The sequence below is a fragment of the Mustela erminea genome, chromosome 3 (assembly GCF_009829155.1).
Source record: "Mustela erminea isolate mMusErm1 chromosome 3, mMusErm1.Pri, whole genome shotgun sequence".
Classification (NCBI taxonomy): domain Eukaryota; kingdom Metazoa; phylum Chordata; class Mammalia; order Carnivora; family Mustelidae; genus Mustela; species Mustela erminea.
Genome location: NC_045616.1, coordinates 90,600,614 through 90,614,301, shown reverse-complemented (window position 1 = coordinate 90,614,301; position 13,688 = coordinate 90,600,614). Strand labels below are relative to the sequence as shown.

The following is a 13,688-nucleotide window of genomic DNA, read 5'->3' as shown; positions in this document are numbered from 1 at the left end:
TCCTCATTTACCAGTCATTCTCTCTCTTACCCTTCCCCCATTCCATGCCTCTCCCCAAAGGTAACTGCAATGATGAATTTAGTATGTAGCCTTCTAGTCCTTGTTCTGTGTGTACACACAGAAGTAACTTTTCCTTTTTTTTTTCAGTTAATACATAATATGGTTAGTATTTGATGATGATGATGACAATGATAGTAAGATTAGTAGTTTAAATTTATTAAGCACCTTCTAGTGGTTAACTACAATATGTTATCTGGTCTTCAAGCTTTTCTCCTCTTGTTCTCATTTTTTTTTTAAACTCTGCCTTGTGTATGATATTCTGCAATACCATTTTATCTAATTCTAAGCTCCTCCATTTAATGATACTTCATTGGTAACTTTTTTCTCTTCCCTACCAGTCAGTGTTCTCTAATATGCAGATGTTATCATGCCGCTCTTTTCTTTCTGTTGAAAACCTGTTTTTTATTACTGTTTTCAGATGTTTGTAAATGCAAAATCTTAAATCTCTTTCTCATCTTTTCCTTGCCAAACCTGTATGTCTACTCATGACCCTTTTCCAGTAGAGTTAACCATTTTCTCTACTGACTAAACTACTTTCTGAGTGTCCTTAATTCTGCTAATGGAGTTCTCATTATCTTAGTCACCTGAGTTAAAATTTGAAGTTTTCATTAATTTCAAGGTACAGTTGATAGAAAAATCAATGACCGTTCATTAAATATTCCTTTAATATGTGGTATGATGCATGGAATAGTGCCAGGTGCTGAAGACTTCCTCCTGGAAGGATTTTGTATTCCATCTGGAAAGTTAAGATCTGTTCTTATCACTGTCCTATTAATTTTATGATATTCAATAGCCTCTTTAGAATTGGGTGGTAAAGGAATTTTTCACCAAAGGGGGTGGCCCTAGGCTCATAATTAAGGATGACTGAGATTTCTCTTGGAAAACCCAGATGGACAAAAGTATAGGATTTGGGCTGGTTTATAAAGTGGTGGGTATGTTAGGTTGGTACTAGATCCAGCCTTTTTATTTTTTTATTTTAATTTTTTTAAAGAGAGGGAGTGAGGAGGGTCAGGGAGTGGGAGAGAAAGAGAAAATGTTAAACTGGCTCCATGCCTAGCATGGAGCCCAACACGGAGCCCAACACGGGGCTTGATTGCATAATCCTGAGATGAGGACTTGAGCCAAAAATAAGAGTTGGACGCTTAACCCCCCAGGTGCCCCAGATCCAGCCATTTTTTTGAGTCTTGATTCTTCCTTTGAAAACTCATGATCATAATTCATGTTTGAAGGGCAGTTTTTAGTGCATCTGTTGTGTTTGTGTTTATACATATGTGCCACATATTTTATTATTTTTTAAAAAGATTTTATTTATTTTAGAGAGGATGTGCATGTGTGCAATGTTGGTGGGGCAGAGGGAGAGAGAATCTTAAGTAGGCTCCATGCTCAGTGTGGAGCCCGACATGGGTCTCCATCCCATGACCCTGAGATCATGACCTGAGCTGTGAAAGCAGGTGACCCTACATATTTTATTACTTGAACATTTCAGTCATTTAGGAACCATCATCCCATTTTACAGAAGAATTAGTAGAATTAGAAAGAGTGATACCCGGTCATGGTCTTAATATCTTGTCTGGGACAGAATCTGATAATTTTCTGTTTTTTATTACACTACTTTATAAAAATTTAAAAATTGTGAATATTTTGAGTTATGAAATATTTTAACAGAGAAGAAGAGAGAAGGTAACATCTCATGATTTGCTAAACTGTTAATCTGGTTTTAAAACAGCTGAAGCTTTTCCATTCTTTGTCCTTTTTTCCTTTTAGCAGTGGCAACCAGTACTCATTGTCCTGAGACTGCTGTGTATCATTTTTATCCATGCTTTTTTTCTCTTACCATATCTTTCTATATCCATAAATACCGTGTTTTGTTTTAACCTTCACACAGTTGCTCTGGTAAAGAAATGTATATTTTTCCAAGTTGCTTTTCTTCAGCTCACTCACTCACTACTTGCTTGCTCATTCATTTAATAAATAGGCACTGTTCTCAGTCTAGGAGAATTTGATGATGGATAAGGAAGATGAAGCTACCTGCCTACTAACATTTCAGTGAGGATGACATATAATAAGTAAACAAAATTAATATGTTGATTAGGTTAGGATAAATACCATGAAAAGTGAGCAGGGTCAGGAAGTAGAGAATGATGTGGGAGTGTAATATATGCTATTTTAGAAAAAGCGGCCAGGGAAGTCCTTTTTCAAGAAGTGACATTTGAACAGCTGAATTAATTGAAAGAGTAAGCATGTTAAATAAGATCAGGGAGAATTCCAGGGAAGGAAACATCAAGAGCAAAGGCCTTAACGTAGAAATAACTTTGTAGCACTTGAGAAATGGAAAGGAATGGTAAAGTGCAAAGTTAGGTAGGAGAATGTACAAAATGACTTTGGAGGAAAGGCTAAAGGCCAGATCATGTAGGCCCTATAAAGTGTTGTTAAGGAGTTTGGATACCAAGTGTAATGGCAAGCCACTGAATAATCTTTGAGCAGAGAAATGACATAGTTTGACATACTTATAAGATTACTTTTATACTACAGTTCTGTGTAGTAGAAAAGAAGTGGAAGCACTTTCTATATTGGAATGGGAAGATCTTGAACATATATTGTTCATATGTTTCTCTGTACCTGTTTCTTTTTAGACTACCACTATGTAAAAAAAGATTTTCTGTATATATTTGTATTTGTTTGTATTTGTGTTAAATTTCTCTGTAAGGGCATAAAAGTCAGATACAAAAGGATTACCTGTAAGAAGGGAAATTGATTGATGATGGGGAGAAAAATGAGAAGGAAACTGAGCACTCTATACTTTTTTGTATGTCTAGAAAATTTTAAAAAATCATACAGAAGTGTATACACATCTTAAGTATCTCACTAGCTGGATTCTCACAAACTGAGCTCTCCCATATAATCACCCATAGGAGAACCAGAACTTCACCAGGATGGCCGAAATTCAGATTTTCTTCTAGTTAATACCCTTCCTTTCAAAGGGAAACCACCTGCCTGACCTCTAATAAAGCGTGCATTAGTTATACCTCCTCATTGTACTGGCACTTGTAACTCTGTTTTCTTCACAACAATTTGTTTTAGATCATTTACTATTTTTATTTTAGTATTATGCAAGTAATGTGTTAATAGATTCCCTTTGTGTAAAGCTTTAAATGATACAGAAATACATAAAACGAATCACAAGGACCCCTTTCTCTTGCCCTTCCCCCATTCCCCATTACCCCATTACCCAAAGGTAACTGCAATGATGAATTTAGTATGTAGCCTTCTAGTCCTTGTTCTATGTGTACACACAGAAGTAACTTTTCCTTTTTTTTTTTTTCAGTTAATACATAATATGTTTAGTATTTGATGATGATGATGATGATGATGATGATGATGATAGTAAGATTAGTAGTTCAGATTTATTAAGCACCTTCTAGTGGTTAACTACAATATGTTATCTGGTCTTCAAGCTTTTCTCCTCTTGTCCCTTTCATCAACTTAATCTCTACATTGTTAATATATTCTCTCCCCACACGTGTGCACTACCCCGTCTGGTCTCCATTATGTTCCGGTGTTACTGGGTAAGATCTCATTTAGCCAGACCTATCTGTTGTCTACTTTAGGAAATGCTCTACTCATGTTTGCCCACAGATTTTTTGTTGTTGTTGTTTGTGTGTCCTTATGCCTTTGAAGTTTCTCTTGTCTTAGACAAGCCAGTGATGCTTTGGCTTGCTCTGTTACCTTTACTCTCTGGTCCAGATGGCTTTTATCCTGTATTCTTGATGTAGCTACAGCTGAGCTCAGCTCTTTTAGCACATAACACTTCACAGTCTGTGACCTGTTACTGACACTTTTCGTCTTTCCTTCTATTTCTTTAGTTTAATATGGTCAGTTTTGCCTCCCTGGCAAAAATTACCCCATGTAGGGTTGGGAAGTCCATCCACACAGGAGGAGTATTTACTTTACCTTTGTGCACCTTTGCACCCATTGTTCTAGGTTCTGATCATGGTTCATGACAGTCCGGATAGCCAGTGCTGGTTGATCATCTTGGCACTTACTACATCTCAGTAAGTGTATGTTGAATGAATGAATCAGCTGGTTCTTAAGATGAAACATAATTTGGTGTGTCTTTTTTTTTTTCTCTTTTTTAAGCACCATCATGGCAGTTCACAGTTTATGGCACATAGCAAGCAATTAGATATTATTTGTTGAATTCAACTCAGTTTTATTTTAATTTATGTTTGCCTGGGTTTTAACTGAACACATGTATTCTTTTCTGGGAAGATGGGTCCCAATCCAGAATGGTCTTGATGCCAGAGTTTGGTAGATATTGTCAAAGACAGAGCTGCAGCATTATTTCCAATTTTAGGCACAAGAAAAGGAGCCTCTTGGCTTCCAATTTGTTACTGACATCCTTTTTCCAAACATTACTCCTGCTGTTTCACTAGCTACTCATTGTCTGTAGTTGGCTGTGTAGTGACCACAGGGAATTGTACCCATTCTTATCAGTGCAGTGCTGTTGCACATCACTTCCTCTTGTCATCATCTCCAAGAGCTTCGTAAAGGTACAGCGGGGCAGTCTGCCTAGAGCAGGTTCTTTAACTTAGCATGCCTAAAATATCACAGAAGAAGGCAATAGGAATCACATAATTGTAAACTGTCCTCTTCTGGGTTAAACTTTGAATTTATTCTTTTTATATCTCTTCAGCATTTTTAGTTTTAAAAATAGATACTTCACATTTTTCTGAACAGTTATGTGTGTTACGATTTATCTGAGGATTTGTTATCTCTTATGACAAAACTAATTTTAGAATTTGATAAAATTTCCATTTAATAATGTGACTTAAATAGGACTATAGCTTTTGCCCAAACCTTATATAAGTCTATGAAACACTTTACGAGCAATAATGACCTTAGGAAAGAGATTTCTCTGAAGACTTGTAGACATTAGGACATAATGTGTTCAAAATTGACATGGCATGACATGGGTTTCAGTGAAGGGAAGTACTTTAGAATCAGACCTTAGAAGGGTATTTGGGGGCTTATTGGCCTGAGGAAAGGAACTGAAAGTCTAGAGTTTACTTGTTTGGAAAATATATAGGAGAGAAGGTAGAGCAATCTGTTTTGCTTTTGGTTATTATCTGGCTTGCCAGTGAGTTATTTGTTCATGTTGTGAAGAAAGGAAATGAGTGGTCACAGGACTTAAGGGAAAATTTCTCTTTCTAGACTTGGGTTTTTTGTAATAATGCTTTTCTGCTCATATTTAAAAATAACATACTTTCTAATTATGTTGATTTAGGTGTATGTTAATTACATGCATTTAAGTTAGGGGTCTTATCCTTTTCTCTCTTTCTCTTTCAGGACTTGAACCAATGAAAGAATCTTATGGCACTTATGAAGATAAATGTCACTCCTCCCTTTTTAATTGGAACTTCTGCTTAGAACCTTTATGTGATTTTTCATCTGTGAGCTCTTCTTTGAGTAGCCACTGACTTTGAGTTGCAGGAAGGTCTCCGAAGATTTATATCAAATGACGTCAATGGCCAGCTTGTTTTCCTTTACTAGTCCAGCAGTAAAGCGATTGTTGGGCTGGAAGCAAGGTGATGAAGAGGAGAAATGGGCAGAAAAGGCAGTTGATGCTTTGGTGAAAAAGCTAAAAAAGAAAAAGGGTGCCATGGAAGAACTGGAGAAAGCCTTGAGCAGTCCAGGACAGCCAAGCAAATGTGTCACTATTCCCAGATCTTTAGATGGACGCCTGCAGGTTTCCCACAGAAAAGGCTTACCCCATGTTATATATTGTCGTGTTTGGCGCTGGCCCGATTTGCAGAGTCATCATGAGCTAAAGCCATTGGATATTTGTGAGTTTCCTTTTGGATCTAAGCAGAAAGAAGTTTGTATCAACCCATACCACTATAAGAGAGTGGAGAGTCCAGGTAGGTTTTACCTTGAGAACATTTACGAAAACTTGTCTCTTTCTGATTTATAGTTCGGTGGATTTAGTAATTAAAAGGCCATATTAGCCTTGTGTTTCCTTCCTAAAGATTTTAATCTTGGAAGAAATGGTGGATTTTGAATTTAGCTTTTTGTGTATGGATAAAATAGCTCCCAAGTAGTTAATTCTAATTCATGTTCACTGTAAGCAGTCGGTCATATGTACAGGAATCAATTGGAGTCAGTTATTTGCATGCCCTGCCTTTCCTGTGGATGACATGTCTCTCTCTCTTTTTTTTTTTTTTTTTAAGATTTTATTTATTTATCTGACAGACAGAGATCACAAGTAGGGAGAGAGGCAGGCAGAGAGAGAAAGGGGGAAGCAGGCTCCCTGCTAAGCAGAGAGCCCGATGCCGGGCTCGATCCCAGGACCCTGAGATCATGACCTGAGCTGTAGGCAGAGGCTTAACCCACTGAGCCATCAGGCACCCCAACATGTCTCTGTTATATCTAAAATCCAAGTCCGTATGTGTACTACATCCCATTCCTTCTTGTCTACTCAAGAACTTTGTTCATATAGTTATCACCCCTCTCCTCAGGATTACATTTTCCCTCTCTGTTATACTATTTCATGACATGCACATAATCATGTCATGCTACTGCCCATCATAGACAGAAGTTAAAAAAGAATTTTGGTCCCAACTTCATTCACATCCCCTACCCCTAGTCTCCTGTACTGTTTCTTTGAGTCCTTTTATAGGAGTCTCCTTTTTTTTTTTTTTTAAATCTCTACGTTACTTTCTTCCCATTCTTTCTGGACACTCCCTCTGCTTAGTCTGTCTTCCTTACCATTTGACTTGTCAAGATCACTGGTGACTGCCTTCCGGTTGGAGGGGTCTTTCTCAGACCTCATCTCACTTGCCTTTTCAGCATCATTTGAGAAGTGCCTCAACAGAGGCACTTGCTTTCCTTCTCTCCCACTCACAACTTTTTCTTTATTGGCTTCTGAAACATGACACTCTTTTAGTTCTACTTCACTGGCTCTTTTTGCTTAGTCGCATTATTGGCTTATTTTCCTATTTTCACATGACTCAGTCCTTTTCTACGTCCATATTTTTCCTCTGTGGGCTCTCGTGGTCACGTGTCATAAAATCATAAGCTCATTCTCACGTTTTGAACTCCAGAGTGAACTTCTCCTTTGAGTTTTAGACTTCTGTATTCAGTTGTCCACTTGATATCTCCACTTGAATGTCTCTAAACATGTCAGATTTAATATGTCTAAATAGGACTTTTGATTTTTTTCCCCCACCGAGTCCTTTTTACCTCTAGTTTTCCCAGTGGAAGTAAATGGTACCAGCATTCATGTAATTGCTACCTAGAAGTCATTTTTTTTTCTCTTCTCTGAAGTCTTCATTTAAGTTATGAACAAATGCTATTTGCTGTATCTTCAGAATATATCTTAATAATGTCCCCTTTTATACCATCTCTCAACACCATTACTCTAGGACAGACCATCATCATTTTCTACCTTAAGCAGTGTCCTAATTGTCTCTGCCTCTATTCTTTCCCCCAACCTGTTCTGTTTTTTGCACAGCAGCCAAAGTGATCTTTAAAAAATAGCAAATCATGGGGCACCTGGGTGGCTCAGTCTGTTGTGTGCAACTTTTGATTTCAGGTCATGAGCTCTCAGAGTCGTGAAACTGAGCCCCGTGTTGGGCTCCATGCTCAATGGGGAGTCTGCTTGAGCTTCCCTCTATATGTATCTTAAGTCAGTTTTTAAAAAAAAATACCAAATCACATCTGTGCATGTTTAAAACAATTAAGACTTTTATCACATGTAGAACAGATTTCTACAAGACCCTATGTAACCTCTCTTCAAACTTCCTCTGTTCCATGGACTTGGCCTATTCCTGCATCTAGACTTTTTTTCCCTTCTCTATTTCTCCTACTTAACTCTCAGAAAACATGATCTTTTCATGATACATTTTCTCCCTCCATTCAGTCCTTACTCATGTACCACCATCACTACTTGATGCTGTGTTAGGTATTTTATTTACCAACTGATATAAGCAGGAATTTTCTCTATCTCATTCTGTACTGCATCACCAGTGCCTAGAATGGTCGTAGTATCTGGCACTTAGTAGGTGGTACACAGTAAATATATTTTTTAATGAATGAATTATATAAGCTGAGATACTAGTTGGGTGCATTAATTATCTTTTGCTGCATAACAGATTAAGTGGCTTAATACACATTTATTACCTCACAGTTTCTGTAGGACAGGAGTCCAGACATGGTTTACCTTGAGTCCTTTGCTAGGCTCTATTTAAGGTATTGGATCTCAATGTACGGCTCAGCTAGGGAAAGATCTGCTTCCCAGCTCACGTGATTGTTGATGGGGTTCAGTTCTTTGTGGGCTGTTGGACTCTTCTTGCTGGTTGTTGACTAGAGGCTGCCTTCATTTGTTTGCCACCTTTTTCATAGGTAGCTTGCATTCATGGCAGCTTACTTCTTCAAAAACAGTGGGAAGAGAGAGGGTTTTCTATCACGTTATATTGTGTCACACATAACATCCTGTCACCTTTGCCATGTTCTATTGCTGAGCAGCAATTCAGAGATAATACCTTGAAAGGGAGAGGATTTTACAAGAGTGAATATCTGCCGAGAGGCAGGACTTATGGTGGCCATCTTAGAGTCTGTCTTCCATGCTGGATTTCACATGGAGATAATAAAAGTTTGGTATGGAAATAACACTGGATATGGAGATTAGCTAAAAGAATGGCAGTGATAGTGCTGTTAGGGTTAAAGACCCACGTATGAAATTTTAGTATATCATGGTTAAAAAAGAAGATTCTGAAAACTCCCAGAGAGAAAAGATGGGACATATAGAAAGGACTGGAAGTGAGAATGTTGGGTTTCTTAGAGCAGTTCTGGATTCCAGCAGATAGTGAAGCAGTGCCCCTAAAATTCAGAGAGAAAAAGTTGTTTATTCTGGAATCTGCAGACAAACAAAAGACATTTTCATATATGCAAGGACTAAAAATTTATCTTTTTACCTTTCTAAAAAATTCTTAATTATTTGAGAGAGAGAGCGAGAGAATGAGCAGGGGGAGAGGCAGATGGAGAGGGAGAAGCAGACTCTCCATTGAGCAGAGAGCCAATGGGGTGCATCCCAGGACGTCGGGATCATGACCAGAGCCAAAGGCAGATGCTTAATGATCTGAGCCACCCAGGTGCCCCCTTCCTTTTACCTTTCTTAGGAAACTAATAGAGCATGAGGTCCAGGAAATGGGTTCCAACAAACGAGAAGGGAAGTCTAAGGACTTGAGATCTCCAGCAGACTTAAGGATTTAGCAGTCTAGATTGTAGAAGGATGAAGAGTCCAGGGGAAAAATGAGTTAATAGATTACATATTTGTGGCATCTGGAAAATAGTATTGATAGGAATTTAACATATCTGCTGGACTTCTGGAAATATTAGTGGCGTGTAATTAAGATTAAGCAAATGAAGTAACAAGTCAATAATCAGCTTTACTTAAAGCACTGTTCAAGAACAAATACAATCATAGTACATACTTGGCTCAGGAATGAATAATATTTGTACAGATAATAAACACCAAGTGTTGATTTAACCAGCATTTTTAATGTAACTTTATTGAGGGGAATGGGAGTGGGGTAGAATAATGTAAGAAAGCTACTTCATTTGCCACAACAGCAAACCAGCAGATGATGTTTTGGCAAATTAACAATAGCAATATAAGCACATTGTTTAGCAGTGCACAAAATAAATGTTAGAAGAGGTAGCTAAGAGTTTAAATTTGTTGTCTCTGGAAGCTGTATGGGAGGAGACTTAGAAATTGCTGTGTTATCTCTTGTAGCATCTGCCTTTTAAAACTGTGTATTTTGGAGGAAAATAGTCTTTGAAAAGTGATGTGTACAGATAATAGACAAGAGAGAAGTCCAGGATTTTAGCTCTGTCTTGAAAAAAAAAAAGTAGAAGAATCCTTACTGGGTTGAATTCCTCTTTAGTTATTTCACTTAGTCTTTCAGCTTGCTGGCCAGCTAAACATAGAAATTCTTATTGTCTAATGCCCTACTCTCCAGTGGCAGCTGTCCCATCATTCTGTAAAGGGAACAGCATTTGGTAATACACAGTAGAACGAAAAAATCGTAATCAGATGTTAACCACATAATTACAACACTGATTCAGTACAAAGAAAAGAGACGAAAAACAGTATGAATACTGAGTTATAGAACCTCTCATTCCTCAGGTACATCCCTACTTCAGGAAGGGAAGTATGATCTAGTTAACTTAAAGACAGATTGATTTTGTTACTGCTGAATGACGTCAGAGTCGAAGTGAGATTTTTGGAAGTAAAATTACTTTGACAGATATGGGAAAGTCGTATAAGAGATGAACTCATACCATAGAGTTTAAAGAAATCATGTTTGTTTAGATTTCCTACGGGGTGGGTAGTCAGACATTTCTTTGTGATTGGTCATTTGGGTCTTCAGAGATAGTGAGTGTTTGAATAAAGTTAAGCTTTTAAAAAATAAGTTTCTTAAAGTATTTAGGCTTTGTTGGCTATGTTTTCATTATGATCATGTGTAGAAAACTGATTTTGAATGGAAGGCTTCTACTTAGGAAATGTTACTATTTTCACTAGGGAAGACTTGACTGAAGAACATAAAATGTGAAATCTCTCCAACCAAGAAAGTTGAGATATTCAAAATTGGAAACAGGGAGGCTTTCAGGGCATCATAATAGCTGACCTCAACATCACACTCTAATCTCAACTCCTAGTTCAATGCTTAGGCCAACTGTTAATATGCTTTCTCATTCCCCCTTCTGGAGTCTCCCCATTTCCTTCTCTGCTGTCCTGCACCTGGCACCCCCTGTTCTTCAGGGTCCAATCAGATGTAATCTTTTCCAGAACGTTTTGATTATTGCTAGATGGAAGTGCTCAACTCTATTGAACTCTCATTACATTAAATTCTTTGTGTTAGGATTGTTTTAAAATATGCCTTCTCTCCTATAACAGGAGTGCTATCTTTCCTGGATTTTCCGTTTTCCAGAGCTCTTTATGCAGGCCTAAATCCTTAGAGTGCTTTTGGTTTAGTTATTATGTAAATACACATTCAAGGTTCTACAAAGCAGTCATTCCTGAAAGTAAATTGTTTTAATAGGTTTACAATTCTACCGAATCCTTTCTATCTATCCTTTAATATGTTTGGGATATTTGCTTTAGTCTTTGCTGACAGATGACTTTTGATTTTTGTCTTTCAGTCTTACCTCCAGTATTAGTGCCTCGTCATAATGAATTCAATCCACAACACAGCCTTTTGGTTCAGTTTAGAAACCTGAGCCACAACGAACCGCACATGCCACAAAATGCAACGTTTCCAGATTCTTTCCACCAGCCCAACAACACTCCTTTCCCCTTATCTCCAAATAGCCCTTATCCCCCTTCCCCTGCTAGCAGTACATATCCCAATTCCCCAGCAAGTTCTGGACCAGGAAGTCCATTTCAGCTTCCAGGTAAGAATTTATTTTATTGATTAAAACGATGGCCCTTGAGAATCAGTGGTTGTCTTATACTGCTGGCCCTCTGGTGAATTGTTACATGCTAAGAGATGGCTATTTTTGACTCTGTGTTCTTTGGTAATTATGTGATTTCAGAAGAGTATTTTATTTTGGATTTTATTTTGCTGTGTACCATATGTTTTTTAAAAAGGAAGTGGCCATATTTTTCACAGTAATAGAAAAAACAATCTTAAAATTTATATACAGCCATAAAAGACTCAAGAATAGCCAATTCAGTCTTAGGAAAGAAGAATCAAGCTGGAGGCATCACATTGCCTGATTTCAAACTATATTACAAAGCTATAGTAATTTTTCAAAGAAATTTAAAAAAAATGAAGTATAATTAACTTACTGTTTCAAAGGTACTATGATTAAAACAGTGTGGGATTAGCATTAAAGCAGACCTCTAGGTCAGTGGAGCAGAAGAGAGAGCCCAGAAATAAACCCACACTTAGATGGACAGTTAATTTATGACAAGGGAGCTAAGTAAGACTCTGCAGCGGGGAAAGGAGAGTCTTCAGTAAATGATGTTGGGAAAATTGGACAGCCACATGCAAAAGAATGAAGCTGGACTACTATCTGACACTATACACAAAATTAAGTCAGAAGAGATTAAAGACTTGAACAAAAGACCTAAAATCATAAAACTCCTAGAACAAAACAGGGAGGCAGCTCCTTGACATTTGTCTTGGTGCTGATTTTTTGAATTGACCTCAGAAGCAAAAGAAGCAAAAAATAAACAAATGGGACTACATGAAACAAAAAAATTTCTGTACCGCAAAGGAAACCATTGATAAAATGAAAAGGCAACCTACTGAATGGGAGAAAATACTTGAAAATCATACATCTGATGAGGGGATAATATGGGAAAGACATAACTCCTACAGCTCACTAGCACAAAAACAAACATTCCAACTGAAAAACAGGCAGAGGACCTGAATAGGCCTTCTTCCCAAGAAGACATACACATGATCAACAGGTACAGGAAAAGGTGCTATGCATCACGAATCATCAGGGAAGTACAAATTGAATCCACAGTGAGTATATATCTGTCACCTTATACCTATTAGAGAAGCTGTTATTAGAGGTAACAAGCCTTGGCAAGGATGTGGAGAAGAAGAAGACCTCATGCAGTTGGTGGGAATGCAGATTGGTATAGCCACTGTGAAAAACCGTATGGAATCTCCCAAACTGCGGGTTGCTGGCGGGGAGGGGGTTGGCGGAATGGGGTAACTGGGTGATGGACATTAAGGAAGGCATTATGCTGTAACGAGCACTGGATATTATATAGGACTGATGAATCACTGACATCTTCCTCTGGAACCAATAATATATGTTGATTAATTGAATTTAAATTAAAAAGAAAACAGTATGGCATTTCCTCAGAAAATTAAAAATAGAAATGCCATGTAATCCAGTAATTCCATTTTTCGTTATTTATCTGAAGGAAACAAAAACGCTGACTTGAAAACATATGCAGTCCCAGGTTCATTGCAGCATGATTTATAATAGGACACAGAAGCAACCTACGTGTCCATTGATGGATGAATGGATAAAGAAAATTGTGGTATATTCAGCCATAAAGAAGAATGAAATCTTGTCATTAGTGACAACATGGCTGGACCTTGAGGGTATTAAGCTAATAAAGTAAGTCAGGAAAAGACAAATACCATATAATTTTTCTTATATGTCGAATTTAAAAAAAAAAAAAACAAAAACAAGAATCCCCGATCATAGATATTGAGAACAGGTGGGTAGTTGTCAGAGGAAAGAGGTAGGAGAAATGGATGAACTGCCTTTTTTTTTTTTTTTTTTTTTTAAATAAATTGAACATTGTAAAAAAAGCAAACAGAGTTTTGGAGAGATGATCCTTTAAGAACAATAAAAAATTCACATTCTCCTTTAATCCTGTCTACTTTCTCTCACTGCTTGATTTTTCTTGATAGCCTATATTACAACCCAACAGATTGTCTGTATTTATATTCTGTCATTTCCTCCTCTCCCTTTCTTGACTATAAACTCCATGAAAAAGGGGATTTTAGCCTTTTTTTTTTTTTTTTTTTAATTGCTACATCCCCAGTCCCTATATCAGAGCCTGGTATACAGCAGGCCTTCAATAATATTTGTGA

The 13,688-nt window shown here is 37.4% G+C and overlaps 1 protein-coding gene across 3 annotated transcripts in view; it reads left to right on the top strand.

Moving 5' to 3' along the window:
- The window catches only part of SMAD5 (SMAD family member 5), a 53,250-nt gene that overhangs the window by 16,512 nt on the left and 23,050 nt on the right, over positions 1–13,688 (top strand). For 2 of the 3 annotated variants that reach the window (XM_032336642.1, XM_032336643.1), the window contains exons 2-3: positions 5,407–5,978; positions 11,263–11,514. In XM_032336642.1, coding sequence (XP_032192533.1) covers positions 5,576–5,978; positions 11,263–11,514 — 655 coding nt within the window. In that variant the 5' untranslated portion in view covers positions 5,407–5,575. Of the gene's footprint in view, positions 1–4,092; positions 4,113–5,406; positions 5,979–11,262; positions 11,515–13,688 lie in introns of those variants that run through there. The other variant, XM_032336644.1, reaches the window with a different exon arrangement.